This window comes from Pteropus alecto, unplaced genomic scaffold (genome assembly GCF_000325575.1).
Source record: "Pteropus alecto unplaced genomic scaffold, ASM32557v1 scaffold251, whole genome shotgun sequence".
In the NCBI taxonomy this organism is placed as follows: Eukaryota; Metazoa; Chordata; class Mammalia; order Chiroptera; family Pteropodidae; genus Pteropus; species Pteropus alecto.
This window is the reverse complement of record NW_006431048.1, coordinates 686,257-709,245: the sequence shown is the minus strand read 5'-3', so window position 1 is coordinate 709,245 and position 22,989 is coordinate 686,257. Positions and strand designations below refer to the sequence as shown.

General features: G+C 34.4%; 1 protein-coding gene across 4 annotated transcripts in view; it reads left to right on the top strand.

Moving 5' to 3' along the window:
- The window catches only part of GSK3B (glycogen synthase kinase 3 beta), a 172,657-nt gene that overhangs the window by 33,688 nt on the left and 115,980 nt on the right, over positions 1 to 22,989 (top strand). For all 4 annotated transcript variants that reach the window (XM_006905540.3, XM_015595989.2, XM_015595982.2 and 1 more), the window contains one exon: positions 18,861 to 19,054. In XM_006905540.3, coding sequence (XP_006905602.1) covers positions 18,861 to 19,054 — 194 coding nt within the window. The remainder of the gene's footprint in view (positions 1 to 18,860; positions 19,055 to 22,989) is intronic.

The window sequence follows — 22,989 nt, the reverse complement described above, 5'->3', positions numbered from 1 at the left end:
TGTCATCTGTGTATCTTCTTTGGGGAGTTGTCTCTTCAAATCTTTTGCTTATTTTTAATGAGGTTTTCTTATTTTTGAATTTTAAGAGTTTTTGGTGTATTGGATACAAGTCATTTATGAGATGTATGTTTTATAGATATTTTCTCTGTGGCTTGTCTTTTCATTCTCTGAACAATGTCTTTTTGCAGAGCAGAAGTTTTAAATTTTAACTAAGTTCAACTTATCAATTTTTCTTTCACAGATTGTGATTTGGTGTTGTATCTAAAAAGTTATCACCAAACACAATTCACCTAGGTTTTCTCCCATTATCTTTTAGAATTTTTATAGTTTTGCATTTTACTTTAGGTCTGTGATTCATTTTGGGTTAATTTTTGTGAAAGGTATAAGTTCAGTTTCTATTTTTTTTTTTTTTTTTTTGTGTGTAGATCTCCAGTTGATGTAGCACAACTTTTTGAAAAGATGGTCATGACTTTTTGATCATGTCCTCTTTCAGTGGAGCATGCTCAAATGTGAATTATGATTATTAAAATAAGAAACCTGAGAATTTTATCATTTTCTATTTTTTTATGTTAAGTCTTCAAAATCTGTTATGTATTACAGCACATCTGAGTTCATACTTACCATTTTTAAGTGTTCAGTAGCTTCATGTAGTTAGTGACTATTGTATTGGAGAGCACAGATGGAGACAGGTCAGTGTGACTCCAGGAGGAGGAATAATCATTGTAGTTTAGAATGGTTAGGAAAGTGAGAGGAGATGGTACTTGAGTTTATTTTGCTCATTCATTCATTCATTCATTCACCCAAGTAATTTCGAGCTCTTACTCTATACAAAAACTGTGATAAAAAATGCAGACATGTCTTATTGCCTTGTGGACAGTACATTTAGTGGTTACTAATACAATTATTTAATTAGAGGAGGTTGCTTAAGAACTAGTTAGTGGAAAGTGTATAGACTTAAGAGTTAAATATTCCCTATGAAACAAAGCATGATAACTGCATTGTGGGATTGGTAGGAGTAAGTGAAGTATGATATACCCAACACTGTACTTGATATCAAGTGTTTAACAAACACTATTTTCCCTTCTCCCACTTCAGCCTCTGCTCCTTGTTGAATGCATGAGTCTGGGCATGGGGAAAAGAGGTTTAGGATCTGACAGAGTCAAAAAAACTGGCTATCCAGGGACGAAAATGGGTTCTTCCCCTTTTTTTTTTAATCCTCACCCTTCTTTCTATAAGGTTCTGCTTCCTGGACCCAGCACTCAGTTTTGTACTGGTAGTATGAAGGCCTATTTAGCAGTGTTAAATAGATTTTTGTGAGCTGGTTTAAGAATATAAATTATTGCTTTTTCTGGTAATTTTTATCTCTTTTATTCCAAAAAGTTGTTCTATTGGGGAAAATTTGAAACTGCTAAATTAGTTATTGTCTGTCTCTTGTTAGTTAGATAAGATTTAGAAATATTTTGAGAAGTGCTGAAATGAAATTATTTTATAACTTTTTTGAAAACCCAGACCTCTCATTAATATTTCTGAATACTCTTTCTGGTCTTTGTAATTTTTACATTGTAAGAGATCTTGAAACTTTACCATATCTTTTTACAGTAAAGATTATTGAATCTAGTTAAATATTAAATGTAGTTCCATTATATTTGAGATAAATTGTATGGACATTATTATTATATATTGAATACTTGATTTAGATTGGGCAGATCTTGGTTTTCTGTGTTAACTGTATGGTTGTGGGTAAGACCACTCACTGATTTTTGATTCATTCAAAAGATATAATTTGAATGTGGTCAGGACATTATTTGTGTATTTACTTATTTACAAATCGTGATAAGTGCTTTGACAAAAAAGAAATGGTTACTACGAGAGGATAGTAACAGAGGAAAATTACTTTAGATGGGATGATGGGCATAGAGAAGGCATTGCTAAGGAAGTGACATTTAAGTTGAGACCTAAAGGATAAAAAGGAGTGGGGTAGAAAAAGAACATTCTTAGCAAAGGGAAATATATGAGTCCTGAGAAGTCAGAGAGCTTCGTGTATTCAGTAAATTGAAGCTGCCTACCAGGATAGTAAGCCTGGAGAGTGACATGAAATGAGACTCAAACTAGATGTTGCAGAATCTTGTAGAACATTTTGAGGCCTTTAATTAGGGAAATGAGACAGATGAGTGTAACTTTGAAGTGAGAGGTGGAATATAGTGGTCTCTAAAGGATGAAAGAGTGGTCTGGGCTACAGAAATAAATATGAGAACCAGTAGCTCTCAAATGATAATAATTTAAATACCATGTATTTAAAGTTCTGGGAATGCATATGATAATTTGATGAGAGTATAGAGACAGAAGAGAAAGGGGGTCTAGGACAAATCCCAGAAGAACTCCAACATTGTTTAGGGGTTGGTGAAAGAGGAACCAGTATAGGAGGGCCTCAGATAAGCAAGGTTTTGTTTTGTTTTGTTTTTGGCAGGGTGGGAGGGGGTGAGGGGATGAACCAAAGATTTTGAAAGGGCAAGGAGAACATTCTTTTGAGATGTGTGGAGGAATTGAGTAACCTCAGCCTTTGCGGGATTTATGAAAGTAGTGTTCTTGGGGGAGTTATGTTTTCCTTCAGGCCAGAAGATGGAGTTTGCTAATGACAGAGTAGGAATACAGAGGGCTTTCTAGAAGGAGTATGGTTGAAGAGCAATATATAGAGTAGATGGTTGGATGAGAGTTAGTAGCAAGTAGGATAGACTTGCATTTCTGGTGAAGCCTTAGGTATGATAGATTTAGTCCTTAAAGTCTCTTGTAGGCTGGAGGGATCTCTAGCCTTAGCCATGTGATTTAGATGGTTTCATATAGTTTGTTGGGTGAGGAGCAAATTTTTGGCTAGGTAAGTAGGCTTTGGTGGGTTCTGGTTGTGCTACAGTGAGGCTCTGGGCTGGCTTCAATTCTTTTATCTGTTAAATAGTAATACTACTTCATTGATTGTTCTGTGATTTAAATGAACAATCATAGAGTAGTTTATAAAATTTGAATCTGAGTACAGATAGAACCTTTTAGGAAATCCTTTAAACATACATCATAATAAGACATGATTTATCCAGCTTATTTTCTTGTCACTTTTTCTGTATTGAATATAAGAATCAATGCTTAATTGAAGAATAAACATTGACTATGAATGAAGTACTCAGTTCATCTCTTCGTAATGCTGATGATACTCAATTTTTGAAAGAAGGATAAATCATTCAAGAAGTAGACATTTGCCATCTTTTTAGAACTTCAGGCAAATACATTTAAAATTTTCACATGACAATTGTAGAGAATTTAGAAATTACAAAGAGGTACAAAAAATAAAATAAAAATGTGCTTCTATTTTCACTATCCAGAGAATATTCCTCTTTGCTTTTTGGTGTTTTTGTGTAACATTTGTTTTCAAAATTGAGATCACATAATATATATATAGCAGATTGTAACCTGCTATTTCATATATTCTTGTATCATGAATATTTTCTTAAAACCTTAAAAATTCTTTTAAAATGTAATTTTAATGGCTGTTTAATATTCTGTTCAATGTGAGCATATCTTATTTTCCTAATGATTCTCATATTATAAGGCATCTTAGATTGGTTCCAATTTAGTGATATATATAATGCTTTAGTGCATATCTACATAAATCAATTATTTGCTCCCAGTTTCTGACTACTTTTTCCACCATATTCCTTGAAAGGGAAGTACTGGGTCAAAGAGTAGGGCTTTGTTGTTGTTACTTGACTTTTAAGGAACTTAATTAAAACAGGATCTTATATTTAAGAATCACTATGTATGTATATATTTGTGGATATGTTTATTTTTCTATACCAACAGTGATTGATTTGTGTATTGATTTGGAGACTTCCTTGCAATAACAAATCCTTACAGGGTCTCTTTGGTTCATAAGTTAACTACTACTGGAGATTATAAACCTTCAGTTTTCTTCCACACCTTATCTTTCACCGCTTTTGAGAAATATTCCTTATTTATTCAGTGACCTTGTTTTCTAACATCCTTGCTTGATATCAAGGGACAATTTTAAGGCTCGTTAACAGTTTTAAGATAGTAATCCTCAGACACTGAGAGTAGAAGTGTACACTGTAAAACCTTTCTAGAAATCAGTTGGCAAGAGCTACAATCAGATTTAAGGATGCCTCGTTTTACTGTATCTTTGTTAACCTTGAGTGCTTACTTTTTATTTTTGGCTAATTTGCTAGGTAAAATATGGTAGATATATTTGGGGGTAGGAGGAATGACTGAAATAATAAGTTCTTTCTTTTCCAACTTGTAACTGAATAAAAATTGAAAGATGAGAACTAGGCTGTAAAACCTAGCGTTTGAAATTTATCTTCTTTATGTGGCTGCCATAGAATCATATTTTCAGTACTGAAAGGGATCTAAAAGTTCATTTATTCAGTTCTTTCAATTTACAGAAATTTAAAGAAACTGAGGTCTAGAAAGGAGGTGCCTTGACTTTCCCAAGTTTGTAAGCCATAGAGTAGTATAAAAAAAACTTGGCCTGTTTTTTCATAACTAATCTGTTGGTTTTTTCACACGTCTCCTGCCCCACCCCTCGTTAATGACTAATTTTTTTCCTATTTGGATGACTGATAGAATCTTTTTTATACTTGATTTTAACCAGGATACATTGATAATTCTGAGACAGTTCTTTCTTGTAAGCATTTTACCTTTTTGTCCTGCAGGTATAGTTCACTCAATATCAGGGACATTTGTACTTTGAATACTTTTTCTATTCATGTGTTTGAGTTTACTCATGGAACAATAATTATCCTTATGCTGAATCATCTTTGCTCTCCACATTTATTTTCTCCAGAATTACTTTAATTTCTTCATTGATTCTTACCTGCATTATTGTGATTTCCTCTTCTGTGCATTAATTTTTCACCAAGTCATTTCTGTTCTCTGCTTTTTCTAGTTTTGTAGATCTATGGTTGCATTGCTAAGCTAAGAAAGAAAGAGTAAACTGTGGTAGGCTGAAAAATGCAAAAAGGTCTCCCCCTACCCCCCACCCCCCTACCTCCCGCAGCCAAGATATCCATATCAAATTTCAGTAACCTGTGAGTATTATCTTATTTGGAAAAAGGAGTTTTGCAAATTGCAGTTAAATTGAGGATCTTGAAATGAGATCATCTTAGATTATGGGTGGAATCTGAATCAAACTGATGATATCCTTACAAGAGATGCACAGAAGAAAATAGACACACAGAGGAGGCAGCTGTGTGACCATGGAGGGAGATATTGGAAAGATGTGTTCTTGAGACTACAAGGCAAGCAATGTGGACAGCTACCAGACGCTAGAAGAGCTTGCAAGGAATGGATTCTCTCCTACAGCCTGCAGAGGGAGTGCAGCCCTGCTGACATCTTGAGTCCAGACTTGTCTCCAGGACCGAGAGAATAATTTCTGTTGATTTAAGCAACCTAGTTCATGGTAATTTGTTAATGCAGCTGCAGGAAACTAATAGGAAGACCCAAATAATTTTCCTTTTTTATCTTTCTATTGTTTTATCACCTTATTTTTGGACTCTTGTATTTATTTAATGTTAAGTTCTTCTGTCGCACTCAACTTTTGGAAGTAATTTTTTCCAGCTCTTTAGGTCGTTTCCTTCCAGATGCAGTTCTTGGTTTGGCTTTGCATGTTTTTCCTGTAGTGTGTTTGTGTCAGTTTTTTCAACTTTCTTATGGTTAAACTGGGTAGCAGTGTTAGTTTTGATATAACTTTCAGTGAATTATTTCTCTTTTTCACCTCTTGGATATCTTTGTTTTTTTAAGAATGTGGCTGTTGAATCCACTCTTCTGTAGCTTGAGTACTGAGGTAAATAGAGAAAAGTCCTCTGGCTAGTGCAGTTCTTTCTGAACATCTTTTCCATCACCAAGCCAGGTGTTTATTCCACTTTTGTGGGCTTTTTTTTTTTTTTTTTTGGTCCTTCAACTTAGTACACTAACATGGAAGATGTTGCCCTTTCTGCCTTTGTTGAGGTTCATAGGTGATATATAGGGAGCTTTTAGGGGGTAAAAAAAAAACCTTAGCTGTAGACTTCCTGGACTCTCCCTTCCCTACCTTGCCCCCCCTCTCCATTGCTACCTACAGCATTTTCAAGTTTCGTGTTTTACCATATTGAGGAGTATCATAGAGAATTCTTAATATATTTTCTGTTGACTATTTTCCTTCAGAATTGGCTTATAGAAGTATGAGCAGTGTTATGAGCCATGCCATGCAGCTTGTGGCTTCAACATTTTCTTTTTTCCGCCCCCTCTTGGCTCCTCTCTTTTCCCAGCTCAGTTGTCCCCTTCTCTCCTTCACAGTTTTTCAGATTTCAACTGAAATATCACTTTCTCAAACCCTGATCAGATTCTAGATCCTCCATTATAGGCTCATTGCATCCTGTAAGTCTCTTTTATATACTCTTACTTCAATTATATAACTGGACAATTATTTGTGTAAATAATATTTGCTTTTCTCACTATGCTCTTGGTCCATAAAGGCTGGGAGTTTGTTATTTATTGTTGATTTTTCACAGTCTAGTCTAGAAAGAAAGAAATACTTGGATAAATACATTCAGGTGCTCAATCCAGTGGTGGAGGGGAGGGAAGAATTTTCAGAAAAGAGAGGGATGGGATGTGTGTGTGTATCAACTATTAATGTAGTAACACTACTAATAGTCGAAAATGTAAGCTGAAAAATTAGAAAATTAGTGGTTAATTAGGCTTTGTATAAATGTATTGTACAGATACTTTAAGAATTGTATATTACACTCTCCCAGAAATATGAATCTGGAAAATTTCTTATTATAGGAAAACTTAAGACTGTCACTGTCAGGTTAATTTCTAGAGTCCATGCATATTGTTGGCTAGATTATCTGGAATATTTGCCCTACCCAAGAAGTTGAATAACCTGAGTATAATCTCTTTTTTATTTGGAATCAGTTCAGTTTTCCAAGAATATTTGTAAATTATGGGATCTACTGTCTTCATAGGACACAATTTATCTCAGGCAGGTGTTGCTTCACTTGTTTTCATGGATATATCAATGAAGTTGGCAAGGTTCAGCTGCTGTTTTTGGTCTCTGAGGTCCACTATTTCTTCTCTCTCTTGTCATGGTGCTTGGATTGTTACGTACATTTGTTTTCTTCTCCTTTAATGTTTACTTTGCCCCTTTTTGGATAGTGCAGGTACCTGGAATAAAGGTAAGTAACTACGGGTTGCTTGTTTGGGGCCTTAAGATAGGGAAAAGAGTATTTTTCTTCTTGATGAAATTTAAAGTAACATTTTAAAAGTAAATAGATTAGATGGCTTTCTGTTGATCTTGTTGATCTACAAGGTTATCAGTAACACAAGATGGTTTATCATATCAAATCTTTGAAGCCATAAATGCTGTCTACTGTGGATCTCTTCTATGGGTAGGTAGTTTCAGTTGTGATAATGGAAAGTGGTGAGAAAATAGGATGGCTCTACAGATGTTTACTTGACAGCTAACTTTTATTTCAGTGTATTTCATGTATCTCTGTGTATAAAATGGCAAAACTGAAGCAGTTCTACTTTGGGCACATCATGAGAAGCCAGTGTACTTTCTAAAAGACAATGATAATGGGAAAAATAGAAGGCACCAGGAAAAGAGGAAGACCAAATATGAGATGGATTGATGCCATGAAAAAACCATAAGCATGAGTCTGCAGGAGCTGAGCAGAGCTATTGAGGGCAGGACATTGTAGACCTCATTCATAGAGTTGCCTGGAGTTGGAGCTATGACCCAGTGGAATGTAATAACAATTTCATCTGTGGAATGTGAATGTACAGGGAATGGAGGGCTGTATTGGACGGAATCTTGGAGGGACTCAGCTCAGAAAAGTCTTCAAGGAATCTTGGTCCTGTTATTTGCATAGGTTCATGCCAGAAATGTTTTTAAAGATTTTAGAATTTTATTTCTACACATGAGTTAATTTTATAATATGGGCATCCAGTAGTACCTTCTCCCATTTGGTTTTTTTCTTTGAGGCAGATTGATTTATTACTAATAGAGTCCAAACTTGGAGTTAGAACAGCTGTTTTAATTTGTCCTTTTTATTAGTTTGTGATCTTGAATAAGTCTCAACTTCTTAGAGCCTCAGTTTCCTCATCTGTGAGGTGGAAGTAATTTCACTGGATTGTTAAGTGAGGTATTATGTGAAAATAATTAGTAAGGTACCTGGCTCTATTAAGTTACAGGAGATACTGAACCCAGATTTTGAATAAATAGTGAATCCATATTCCATTAATACATTCTCTTTGAATGGAGAGCTCTGTGAAGGAAGGGGCTTTATTTGTTTTACTTTTTATTTTTTTTTTATTTGTGACCCCGTTTCCTAGCATTGTACCTGTCTGGTATACTGATAGTGCTTATTAAGCATGTGATGAGTTAATCACTAACAACAATATATTTAAACCAAAAATTCTATTGTATCTTTTTTCCTTTTTTATTCTCAAGATCTTTGAAACTTTCTATCACTGAGCCTATAGTGTGACATTAATATGAGAGAATACTTACAAAATAGAAAGGATGTACATAGCATAAATACATGTGAGGATTAATGGTTTACAAAGTCACACAGAGATGATTTATTAAAGTACAAGTACTCAAAGTATAGGATCCCCCTACCCCATTTAAATGGAACTTATTTTTCCACTGATTTTCTTTTAAAAAGGAGTATGTGTTCCGGTACTTCTGCAGATTGTGGAGCTCTGGTATAAAGGGAAGTTAGCCAGCAGCCACTATTGGCAGATTTAATGCTGGTGCAGTCATGATTTATCATTAGGTCAAATAGGTAAAAGTAGAAGATGACAGAGATCATCTGCAAAGGCCAAGATTAGATGTGTAGGAATTTCCTAAGGATGAAAGTTCATTTTCAAGAGACGGTGTTTCTTACCTTTAAGTACTCAAGGCTTCTGAAACTGAGTAATGAGTCAGCTGTGTGGAAGTACTCTGCCCTGGCATTGGGTGTCTCAGCATGCTCTTCCATGACCCACTAGCAAGAGGATCAGCCATACTTCTTAAGCAGTAGCAATTGAAGCCAAGTCTTATAGTCCCACTGTGAGTGTAGGACTGTGTCATTCCAAAGGTCTTTACTTAATAGAGCAACGTTAGCATCTCTCCTAGCAGAGCTTTATGGGGAGAAATACTAAGTGGACTCTGCTTTGTGAATTGACCTAGTTAGTCTGTCAGCAGTACTCTTCTTTCATGGAGAGATTTGTCCTGTTTGAATGACATTGCTAGGATCTCTGAAGTCTGTTTTTGTGGGGAGAGTATTGGAGATGTTAAGCCAATTTTTAGAGGGAGGAAGAGAGGGGCAAATACAAAAACCAATATGATTTTGATTCTAAGTAATTAAAATTAGTTGGGACAATGTTATTTTGTATATTTTTCTCTTAGGCATATTCCTTATTAACTATAAACATAGCATGATTACTCATTAAAAACTAATTAACCACTATTTGAAAATGTGTGAGATCCCCTGCAGAAATGAAATAAATGACAGAGCTCTTACTTATTACCAGACTGTTTTATTTTTCATAAAGAGATTCTTTCCATTCCTGCAAAAGTGGCAGCTGTGGTTAACCAGTGGATTTTTTTACTTTGTATTCTGATCTGTTCAAGTGCTTAAATATTTGCTATCAGTTCACTGATTTGATTTTCCTCAGGGGAATTCTAGCTCTCCTTTTACTCATTTTATACGATTTGTTGCTCTGGTAGCCTTTCATTTCAGGCTAAATTAAAAGGTATTTTTGCTTTTATAGTAGATAGTACTTAAAATGCATGGTTATATTGGACTGTTATTTTTATGGATTTATTTTGAAATACAAATAAATGGCTTGATTTGCTTCCATTTTTATAGGCATTGGAAACTTCACTAAACTTGGGAATTGGATGACTTGGATTGTAGCTTTCAGTATTACTGACCTTGAGCAGTTTTACTTACCTCATGAACTCTTTCTCTATTTAGTATTGGCTCTACCTCCTTCATAGGACTATTGCCTGGATAAAAATGAGGTAATGGGTCTCAACATGTTTGTAAACTATTAAGTGCACCACAGATATATTATTTGTGATGATGATAGGTGATGATGTTGTGTTATGATAAGGATTGGTCCAGAGAAAATTGTCAAATCAGTGAAGTCAAATCTTCATAGTCTATTGAGTGATTTGACCCTTTTGAGAGGTGATTACAGGGTCCTTTGTCATCTTACAGAAAGAATTAGAGGTGCTTCTAAGTGACTTTCAGACCTTTAGCAGTTTTCAAAGTATAGTGGAATCCTGTAGGAATTTGTTCACTTATAAATTAAAAAGTATTTTACAGCCTGTTATGTGCATAGGCATAAAATGAGCCTGTGGCAATAAACATGTGATATGATTGCTGCCCTCATGGACTGGATAGTCATTGTGTCGATGTAAAAAACGTGCAAACCTGTAAAGAATTTTTGTGAGTTTATTTGAGCCAAACCGATGACAGTTGCTGGAAAGCAAGATCTCAGTGCTCCAGAGAATAACTTTTTCAGCTTCTTTTATGCATTTGATATTAAGGAGGGAAAAAATAAGGAAGATTACATGAAGATAGGAGAAAGCGACGTGTGGACTGGATTCCAGGATTGTTAGGATTATGTGCTCTCTTGCGGGCGGTTATACCTTGGATGGATATCATTTCTGGCGTTTCAGAGGCGTGTTAACTTAGATGCACAAGAACAATGGACAGGGCTTGCTTAAAAACCTTTCACTAAAGAAGTTACAGACCTAGAGTGTGACTACCCATCATGACCTGCCTGGTTAGGAATTTATGAGTTATTACAGCTTCCCCCCTACCCCCCTTTTCAACCACGTTGTTAAATTATAATTAGTAAAACATATAGAACCAACCTAGAGTAAGCAAGTTGTCTGGAAGAAAACAAATCCCATCCCACCCTTTTCCCTCTATCTCTGAAAGTTAACAACCTTTTAGGTTTATAACTTAAACAGCACTTAAAGATGGAAGTGTGTATGCCTTGCTACAGAAAAAGCTGTTCAGATTTAGAGGCGGGGGATAACTTTGGTGCATAGTTCAGGGGAAAAATTGAATACTCAGTTGTTACATTGTGGGGATTTGGATTGTTAGGAGGCAACACTGAGGATCAAGGGGATGTTTGGCAGGCCAAACACAAAACCAATCCATTAAAATTTTTTCGTAGAGTGTTAATTTTAATATTATGCTCACTGAAGACTAGAATAAAATATATCAGCTTTGTGAGAGCTGTTTTTGGGCTTTCTTCAGAATTAGTGGCTGCCTAAGACTGAAGTTGTCAGAAGTGTGACCAGTGGATCAGTGAATCATTGTATTTTTAAAAATAATTTTTTTTTCTTTTAAGTGTTTACCATTTTGCTTTTTCCATGGATGTATAGTGTACTATTTCTTCGGTAATATGGTAAACGTTCTCATTAAGAAAAATTTAAATATACTGCCTACTCTCCCCTACACAAAATTTGTAGATCAAGTGGATAAGCATGTTTAAGACTTAAAGGTTGTAATGTAAATTCCTAAAAGCCAAAGCTCTTTACACATACACTGCAAGCCTTTTAGATTTTCATGGGAAATAAACCTGTTTCTAAAATACATCTTGATATTATTTCAAGTGAAGGCTTAAGACCAAGTGAAATATTTATCCATTTTGGGCTTGGTTTGATTTTATTCCAGTTCACTGGAGTTAGAAAAAAAGGAAAATATTCTTGATTCCAATTCATGGTTTATAAGTAAAATAATATTTAAGTTCAGGCTGTTGAAAATTAGCATGGTTTATTCTGGGTTTTGGTTTGGTTTAAAGTAAAATTTGGGTTTCGAGAGAGGGTAAAAAAATGAGTTCAGTTAAAATTAGTTCAAAAGGAGTATGGATATTTCGATGTAAAAGATTGGGTATCTAATAGATACTTGAATCAGAACCTTCTGTAAAATATTTGAAATTTTCGGTTTGAAGGAAATAGAAAGTTGACTTTAGGACCTCAACCCGTGTTATTTTTATGGCATGGTTGTAAAGCAGTGTAGTTGGGTACAGGTTTTACGGTTAATGGACAGATCTGAATCTTGCGTGTTCAACCCCTGTGTTATTTTTATGGCATGGTTGTAAAGTAGTGTAGTTAGTTGGGTACAGGTTTTACGGTTAATGGACAGATCTGAATCTCGTGAGTATACTTTATTTATTGGAGGGGTTACCATGGGCAAATTACCAAACCTTTTTGAACACCTTCGTTGCTCTCATTTGTTAAATGATTAACATGAATACTTCATGAGGTAGTTGTGGAAATTAAATGGTACTGTGGTTTTTCTCAAAGTATGGTAACTGAAACTGCATTAAGAATAATTGGTAGGGGATGCTTATTGAAAATACAGTTTCCTGAGCCCCACTAAAGACTGACCCACTGAGTCTCTTTAGAAGCAAAATTCTAGAATCGTCATTTTTAGTAAACTCTCCCAGATGCTTCTTAGGTCTACTGTGAGCGCTGCTTACAAACTTTAAAATAGTACTCTGGGAATATACTTGCATATATATTTATAGAAATAGAACTTCAGACATCAGAGTGTCCCTCTCCCAGTGCTTATCCATTACTGCATAGTGATGCTCTAAACACACCAGAATTATTTGAAAAAGGGTTATGAAACAGTAATTCTCCTACCTGTAAAAAAATTCAAATTGGATCATTTGTTTTGGCTGCTTGTTGCCCTATTTTCAGTAAATCCTCTATTCAGTTTTACTAATTTTAAGGCTTTTCTGTATACCTTATCCCTAGAGATTTCTATCTGACCAAGCAAGCATATAAGAAGCAAAATTTTGCTTAATGTTTAGCATGAAGTAGTCAGTTCCCAATCTTAACTTCTGCTTGAGTGATTCTTACATAAATTCAACAGTAAACATTTGGTGAGCACTTGCATTTTGCTGAACTCTAATAAGCACTAGGGGCATGTAAATGATTCGGATAATGTCTAGCTTTCCTAAGAGCTAGTAGTCAAGTGAGAGCTCAGACTCTTAATAATAATAAAACATGTGATAAGCACTGTGGTAAGGGCAGTTAAAAGAGCATAGCAGTGTACATTTTTTTCTTTTGTTTCCACTTCCAATAAGTCAAAGTTCAGAGAAACTATAATTTATTGAGTACCCAATATGTGGTATACACTTGAAAAAAAAAAACACCCACTGCTTAACCTGTTACTTAATCATCACAACCCTATATAGTAAGTAGCAGCTTATCTCCATTTTATAGATATTAAGTGATAGAATATGTGATTAAAACCTTGGTATGACTTCAGAGCACATATTACACCATTATGCCTCTCTCTAAGGACAAAAACTTGACTGAATTTTTTTTTCTTAACTGGAATTTTATGATTCTTCGGAATTGGTGCTTATTAATTCCTTTGGCATGATGTCTTTCTGTGACTGAGAATGCGATATTATTGTGCTGTCAAGGACTGGAGTCTTTTCTGTCTGAACTTTATCTTCTGCCACTCTGTTTTCCTACATCTAGAAGTGATATACAGGGAACAGCTTCAGAAGCCAGCCCATGTATGACATATGTCTGTCTATTTTATTTTCTCTGCCTCTCCTTTTGTTTACTCTTCCTATCCCCAAAGAAATCTTAGTAATTCTTTTTTTTTCCAGTCCTTTAGGTAGAATTATGTGGAGATGAATGGTATGTAAGGGAAAAGGCTCTGCTAGAAAGATTTTTATCACATTGAGGTTAATAGAAATTGCCCTAAATTTTTTTTTCTTTTTTATCATGCTACTGATCATTAGGGTTGATTTGACTGATTCAGCTGCTCGGTTGGTATTCCCTTTTTTTTTAATATGAGCAGTTGTACTCTGGCTAAAGCTTCCACATCATTAGAGTAGAACCCTTATTTCATGACAAGAATAAGTTTATTTTAGATTTTACGTAACTAATTCTGTGTACCTCAGTTGCTTACTTTTTATTTCTTTTGCTTATTAATTTTTATGTTGTTTTCATGTTTCTAAGCGGTTTTGGCTATATTGGGGAGAACATCTTGTTTTAATAGAAGTTACTTAGCCAGAAGTTACTTAGTCGTTTGAACTTTGATTTAAAAACCTGAAAATTTGACAGTGGTCAGTGTTTAATCTTTGGACAGCCTTAATCATGCCTGAAAATAGGGTTCTAGGTTCTTTTGAGTAATTTATATGATAAATCCTTTTCAATAGAGTGTTTGTTGTTAAACATCCATAAAAATAGCTATCTGATATTTCTCTTCCTGCTAGAGAAACAATTGCTATTTTCTCTACTAATACTATGGTTAGGTAAAAAAACTTCAAAAAAAAATTGTATCTTCTTTGTGGTCACAGGTGGTGGTGTGTCCTTTCTCTGGGCTTTTGTTACAGATTTTAAACTTTCTGTTATTTCTATGTGGAGATCTTATTCTTGAGTTAAAGGAAGATTTTTATAGAGGCAATCATAACTGATTAGTTCAGTTTGTATCAGTAGTATGGCTTAACATTCCTAAAAATCTCAGTTAAAAAGTGTCGCAATTGTTACTTTTTCTCTGCTCATGAATCTTAAGGAACATTAAATTAAATGACCAATGTATGTTCAACTTGAGATGAGAATGTCCGTGTCAGATTCCTTCTAAATATTTAAACATGCTTGAAGTGGCCTTTCGTTTTTGGATGCTCACTCTATATTTTGGATGTGGACTCTGTTACATTCATCTCAGGGTGTATCGATCTGAGGGTTGACTTCAGAAGACTTAAAAAAGATAACCCACAAGGTGTTGCTTACAGGTACAAACCTATGTTTGAGAGATTGAAAACTAGGTCGCACATACCATTTTGGGATGTGCCTAAGACTTTTGTAAAAATTGTGTTCTATATTTAATAGCCTTCAGTAGAAAGTGGTTTGTTCTGTTACATGCCGTCTTTCTATTGTTTCATGAGGAGTCTATTGTGATTTATAGATTTAAGATTTATTGTGCTAAAGAATAGGGGACTTAATTTTGTGTTATAGTCACAATAGGAAAGAACCACCACCTGAGTGAATTTTAATTGAAAAAGAGGAGCCCAGGAGTCCTCTGGTCAGAGAGAGAGCCTGGAGCCTTGCTGTTCCCACTGTTCTGCTGGAGACAGTGGCATTTTTTTGGAGACCAATTTTATTGTAATTGGTGTCAGACTCACTATATCATGCATTCTGGGAAGTTTAGTAATGGGCAAAGTGGTGACTTATTTTAAAAAATGAGGCAGATTTGTTATGATTTCTAGCCTTTCAAGAGTATTTTGGTCTCTTGGTAGCAGTGCTTAAAATGCTACTCTATTTCTAAGATCCAAAATTATCCAATCTCTAGTAGCAAATGTTAAATTGAACATCACAGAATCAATTGTTTTACATTTTTGTTTTCCATATGCTTTTCTTTGGGATAAGTTTCAAAATCCGATGTTGCCAAAGTAGCTTTAGAAATAGCTTTTTAGCTGTTAAGTGAATAATTGAGGCCTGAAAAATGTGAAAGATTATTCATTTATTCTCTTACTACTTATTACTCTTTTTACATCATATTTTCAGAAACATTATTCACTGCTTTGGGGTAGGTAATGGTATATGAAGTTAGTCTTTCAACTGTATTAGAAAGGTTGTAAAATGTAGCAGAGGCAGCATGAGGCAAGTGAAGAGTTCTGCTAAAGCTTTATGATATCAGACAAGTTAATCCCTTTTAGTCTTAATTTCTTCATTTGTATGGTAAACACATTATATCCCTACATTTATTATAAGTATTAGAGTAGATGAAACAATGAATTGGAAAGTTCTTTGTATAGTGAAATTTCGTACAGCTGTTATTTTCTTGCTAAGTCGGCAAATTCTAATGCCAAATGGTGACACGCTTTTCCTTGGCACATTAGCTGCTGACTGTCCTGTGCGCTACTAATGTTCATGCCAAGTCATCCCCAGTGTTATCTTGCCATTTTTTTACAGCTCTGCTATTTCGGATCTCTGATGGGGCAGTCCGAAGAGATTGATGATTTCTGAATAAAAGTTCTAGGATGCTTAAAGTAGAAAGCCTGAGAGCCATTCACTATTCCTTCCTAGTATACCTAAGGATTTCATATTTATAGAGTATAGCCTATAAGAGTTCTCAGCAATTTCTCTAACTGCTGGAAAGAGAATAGAGTAAATCTTTTAATTTCTGCTAAGATAGTAGGTAGTTTTTTTACTAGAAGTGCAAGAAGGTGGAAGGATTGGCCCTTGTCCACATCCAATTGCAGTTTCAAGTTAAGAGGCCTCAAAAGTCTCTTTCAATGATAGCATCTGTAGGACCTATCTGTTTATCTTTCTAATTTGCTTTTAATGTTTTTGCAGAATTATCTTATTTGTGGATTTTCCCATATGCAAATCATGATGCTGGGATAGACATTCCCAGGTATAGTAGTTGAGGCTGAAGAGATGCCAAAACCCAGGGTCGTGATGGATATCTTTCATAGCTGGTTCTTGAGGTTCTGAAACTATTTTTCTGAAATGCGAATTTGTCTTAGAAATGCAGCCTCAGAGGAGACGAGGGGAAAAATATCACACATATTTATGTTGCTTAAATTCTCTTATTGGAGCAAGTACTAAGCTGTGACTGCTGTTTTTTTGACTTTATTGAAATATGGTTATACAGTAGAAAAGCATAATTTTTGGTTATATCCCAGACAGCTTTTGTCTCAATTAAAATCGTAGAGTACAACAGTCATTTAAAAATCTATTAATTTATCTTAATTAAAAAATAATGATGCTTTGTTTTGTGAATTAGGCTTGTGAAATTTTGCAAACAACTTTTTCAGTGGAATTAGTAATTCATAGTTCTTGGGTTTTTTCTTTTTTTTTTTTTTGAGATATGGTCTTAACTTGGATGATCTAGGGAAGAGTCAGACTGTTTGAAATCACACCTGCTTTTTATTTTCTTTGGGACAATTGGACTATAAGAAAATGCATTCACTACCTTGCATTCTAATCTTTCTGGATCTAACCTTTCTAGATCTCTTTAGAGTTTAAGTTCAGAAGACTGATTCTGTCTTTAGGGGTACAATAATATAGGCAAAGACAGGTTTATTTTAGAAATGAAAATGAAAATAACTTATAGTAAGGTTTGTAGTCCACCTGAAAATTTGTAGTTAAGATTAACATGGTCAGAAACAGAAGTAATATTGAATAGTTTTTGGGAGTGGAGCATGATTTAGAACTCAGATTAGATTAAACTAATTTTTTATCAAGTATTTTTAAGATTTATTTTACTAGGAAGTGAAATGTGAAGGGAGCGTTTGAAAGCTTTTGAGAACTGCTAGATAAGTGTTGGCTTGTGCTTGGGTTTGTATACATTTAAAGCATATGTAAAACTGTTGTAATAAAAATGATCGTGTTGACAAGATTTGAGTTATTCTTTCCACAAGTGGTGTTGGATTTGTGCTAACTAAATCGTACCTGTTGGTGTGTTTCACCTGGAAACTAAAGATATCTATGTTCAAGGTAGTTGGCCATAAAATATAATGTAGACTGCCTACTCTCGACTTTTTGTCTATAGTAATACCTCTGTGAGCTTAAATGGCTACAATATTGGTTATAATCTGCCACTAACATTTAGATATTCATTTATCTGACAGTTTTATATTTGGTAGGGGAAAAACACTCAAACCATTGGAAAATTAGATGACATTTTTGATCTTTTTATATATGAAATACAAAGAATACTTCATAATCTTGGTTTTGTATCTAGAGTTAAATATTACATTATTTTTTCTTTTATCACGTTAGTATGAATTTATTTAGTATCTTAAAAATAAAATTGATATAATGGAAGAGTAGCAGAGGATAGAAAGAAAAAGTGCAGTTTAGTCAGTGAGCTTAAGGGCTTTCATTTTACTGAGAATTGTCTTTAGATTTGTCAGGGAAGAGAGACTTCACAATGATTGTAGTCACTAGAATCTTTGTATTCTGAAATCGATAAAAGAACAATTTAAAGCTTTTAAAAATCAGGTTCTAGGTAACACAGAATGGTTTAGAATAGTTTAAGAATTCAGAGAAAAAGATGATTATGAACTATGCCTAGTCAAGAAGGAGATAGCTCTTGAGCTTGAATTGAAGAGTCTGGATTGTTATGGGGGTGGGGGAGGGCACAAAAAAGGTAGGGAGAGGGCCATGACTGGCCAGAGACCCCAGAGCCAGTCAGTGAGCTACTTATGACTGAGGCTCTGTTCAGAACAGGTTTGATTTTTCTTTTAAGTTTTAAATCTCTTACCCCCAAATTAATTGTTTCCATGTTCTTTTTCTCTATTTGACCTTTCTCTGAGAGGTATTTCACTATTTTATTAAAAAGAAATAAGATATGGAGAAGCAAAAACTCAAAGCAAAACTAAAGGCAGAATGGTCTGCATAGATTCAGCATGTTTAGATGTTTTCAGTCGCACATGTTTTCAAGTAAAATAAGGAAGCTTTGAAGAAAAACTAGGGCCTTCAAAGTTGGTCAGATAAACATTCAAATCCTCATGGGTCCACATTTCTTCCAATTATGTTTAAATAAGAACAACGCTATCAACTTTGTGGTGGTGTTTTCATTAAATAGAGTCCCATGAATAAACTAAGAATGTTGCCAAGTCTATAGAATGGCTGAATAAATGGTGGTTAAAAAAATTACGTATAATCGAAACAAATAGTTGAAGCCATTCTATATAATAAACTAAGATGAGCATTTGAAAATAGTTTGTGACAAAGAATATAGTTTATTTTGTGTACTTTAGCAATTTTCTCTGTTTAATTCTTTACAGTTCTCATTTTTTATCTTTTTTTTTTTTTTTTAAATCTTTAGGAGACAAGGATGGAAGTAAGGTGACTACAGTGGTGGCAACTCCTGGGCAGGGCCCAGACAGGCCACAAGAAGTCAGCTATACAGACACTAAAGTAATTGGAAATGGGTCATTTGGTGTGGTATATCAAGCTAAACTTTGTGATTCAGGAGAACTGGTTGCCATCAAGAAAGTATTACAGGACAAGAGATTTAAGGTAAGACCTTTGGTGTTGCGTGTATTTTGTTGCTGTCAATACATGTAAATGATTATTTTTTTTCAGGTTTTTTTTGTGTGTTTGTTTTTTGCTTAAAATTTCATTTGTGCATATTTTTGTTCAATTTAACCACTGTAGTGGCTTTATTTTCCATTATGTATTGGGTAGAGTTAAAATTTACTGAAAATCACAGTGTTATTTTTGAACCACTGCTGTGAGTGATTCATGTATTTAAAATGTTATGAAAGGTAGATTAGCATTTCTTAATTTATACTTTTAAATTAAAGAGTGACCTCTCCTTGCCTTGGATCTCACTGGTGTGGGAGACCAGAGAAACACTGCCTATATTGTATAACCATTTGATACAGTTTACTATGCTTTCTTTCTTGAAAAATTTCCTTTGAATTTGTGATTCAGCACTATCATTTCCTCCCTTTTAACTCTAGCTATCTCCATGGTTCCTTTCATTTTCATTTCTTATACCATTTCCTTAGGGGACCCTATGCAGGGTCATGTCTGTATAATGGTATAGTGGAAAATCAGAACACCTGGCCTGTAATCAAGGCCCTACCATTAATAAGCCATGCAGTTCTGTTCCCTTCTCTGCTCCTCCCACTTTTATAATATTTTACTGAGAGTCTCTCATGTGCTAGAAACTATGCTAAACATTAAGGACTATAAAAATAAGAGGTGATTACTGCTGTGAAATAGTGTCTAGTGTCTGTATGCTCTAGAATGTCTCAAACATTCTAAAAAGTTTTTGTTTTTTTTTTAATCTAATGTTTTTGTCTTTAGCTTTCACTCTCTTCCAAATACTAGTCCCATGTTGCCAGATGCCCACTGGATCTTGATATCTGAATGTTGTTGCATTGTTATCTCAAATTGGCAAGACTTCTTATGCAACCCTGACTTAACTTTTAAGACCCAATGGAAATAATTTGTTTGTTCCTATTTTTTTTTCTTTTTCCTTCTAATGGTTTTATTCACCTTCTCATTAAGACTTTCATTCTATTATACCTCCCATCCTCTCATACCTCATGTCCAGTCATTATCAAACTTGATTTTTTCCTCTCTGCCTTGTTGATTTATCCTTTCTTTACTTTTCTCATAATCACTATTCAAGTCAGGCCCTTATCATTTGGCTTAACCAGTAGTAAGATTCTACCTCTGGTCTTCTTACTCCCAATCCCTTTTATGTATCAATACTAGAATAATCCCACAGTTCACTTTGGTCATGTTGTTTCTCTGACACACAAATCTTCTATGGTTCCTCATAGTCTTGAAAATAAAGCCCGCCCAGTTCATTTGCGCATTTAGGAGCTTCCGTAGTTTTGCCTCCTCTCCCAATACTCAAGGTTTCCAACCCCCCTTATCACTATCCTTTAAATATACTAATCTTTATGGCCTCTGTGGTTTCATTCAGCTTTCCATATCACTTCCATTCTTCTGCTGTCTAACTCCTGCAGGTGTATAGAGACCCATGTTGGATTCTTCCTTTATGAAATTTCCCAGATAATTTCAGCCAGCCACAGGAATCTTGCTATTGTAAATTCCTTGAACACTAGGACAGGGACTCCATTTTGGTGTGTCTCCTGGATACCCACATAGTGGGGATTTTTTGGATTAATCATTGAGGATAGCAAATACTCTTCAAATCCTTATTATATACTCAGCGATCTACTAAGGTTTTTACATGAGTAGTTTTATTTGAGAATTGCTCTTAGCACTGTGAGATTGGTACTGTTATTATTCAGATTAGGACACCTGTGCACAAAGGGATTATAAATTAACTTGTTAAGGGTCGCACAGTTAGCATGTGGATAAATGGGCAAGTTATTTGAATCCAAGCAGTCTGACTCCAGAGAGCTTTATTACATTTTTTATTACTGAATCAAGCCCATATATCCTGTTCAGAGGTATTTGAGTTCCTTTTTTTCTTGCCTTTAAATTTGCCCTTTAGCATAGTTTGGTTATTCATTTGAAATACAGTATTGTTCATCAGTTTCTGTATGTTCCCTCTTGGGACTTTACCCACATTCTTTAAATCTGTGAAACACTAACATGGTTCTAAAAGTCAGAAATATACATTCCCTGTCATTCCCGGTCTTGTGTCCACTCACGCCCTGTAGGCGACCAGTCTCATTATGTTCTAGTTTATTTTTCCTGGGTTTCTTTTGCACAAATGAGCAGTTAAATGTAATCTCTTGGTTTCTTTCTCACACAACAGGTAACTTACTAGAGATACTCTTTTGTACTTTGCCTTTTCTCTTAACTATAGTTCCTAGGAATCACTGTATATCAGTTCAGAGGTTTTTCTTATCCTTTTTTCAAGTGAATAGTATTGCAACATTGAGTCATCCATTTTTCCATGTATGAAAATTTAATTTCTTTTCAGTATTTTGTAAATCTCCAAGAGTGCTGTTTTGAAAAACATCATACAAGGTTTTTTAACAAAATAAATGTGTATCTTCAGGGTAAGTTAAGAGAAGGACTTCTGAGTCAAAACGTAAATATATATGTAGTTTTGTTTCTTATTGCTAAATTCCCCTCCATAAGGGTTATACAGTTTGCATTCTCTCTAGTAATGTGTATATGCCTGTTTCCCACAGCCTTGACAACATGTATTGCTTTACTTTTTCAATTTTTGCCAGTCTGATAGGTGAGAAATGGTATCTCATTGTAGTTTTAATTTACAGTCTTATTATTATGAATGTAGTTTAACTTCTTTTCATCTGTTCGGTGTCCATTTTATTTGTGAACGTGTGTGAATTGCCCCCTTTTTTGGTCTTTTCCTTTGAACTCTGAAGAGTTTATTATGGATTCAGTCTTTATTTCTTATATATGTAGTATTTTTGCTTTATGTATTCTCATTTTTTTGCCATGTAAAAGTACCCCCCAACATGTGGTCAAATTTATTCTTTCATCATATCTAGATTTTGAGTTATGGTTACAAAACCTTTTCTCTATAAAGCCTTTCTGTATAGAAAGACTCTTCCTCAGGTTAAAGAGAAATTCATTCTTACTTTCTTCTAGTAGTTGTAAGATTTCACTTTTTATGTGTATGGTATGAGTTATTGATCTAATTTTATTCTTTTTAAATCATTAACCAGTTATCTCAGTATAATTTATTATAAGATCTATCTTTGTTGCACTGATTTGAGATGCCATTGTCATTGTATGCTAAATTTCTAAATGTGGTTGGTCTATTTCTGGACTTTCCATTCTGTTCTAATAGGTTGTTTGTATATTGCTATGTCAGCACCACATTGTTTTAATTATAGAGCTTTATAGTGTGTTTTAATGTCTGATAGGGCTAATCTGCCCTGGTAGCTTTTTTTTTCCCCCCATGATTTTCTAGCTATTCTTGGATGTTTATTTTTCCATATGAACTTTGGTATCGTTTTGGCTAACTCCATAAAAAAGCTTGTCGATATTTTTAATTGGAATTTCATTAACTTTATAAATTAAATTAATGAGAACTAACCTATTTTAGATATTGAATTATCCAAGAATAAGAGATATCCTTCCATTTGTTCAAGTTTTTACTTTAGTGTTTTTCAGGAGTTTTACCTACACAGGCTTTTGATATTTTTTGTTTATATCTAAATATTTTATTGCTTTTGTATAGTTTTGTTTCTTGTTTTTGTTTTTTTTTCCTCCTGCATGCTAAAAAGTCACAGGCTGCTTTACTACACCAAGCTCAGTTCTTTCCACTATATCATATTTCCTTGTGAACTTAAGTATTCTTTGTTCTCTTTGCTGAATGTTAACTGTTTCTACCCCCCAAAAATGAATTTGACCAGTTCATTTCTCTTGATTATCATAAAATAGTTGGAATTTTTCTGACAACTTAAAATTCCGTAGTTTTACATCAGTGATTTATATAGCTGCTGGCTAGGATTGTATTAAACAATTATGTAGTCCCAGAGTATATT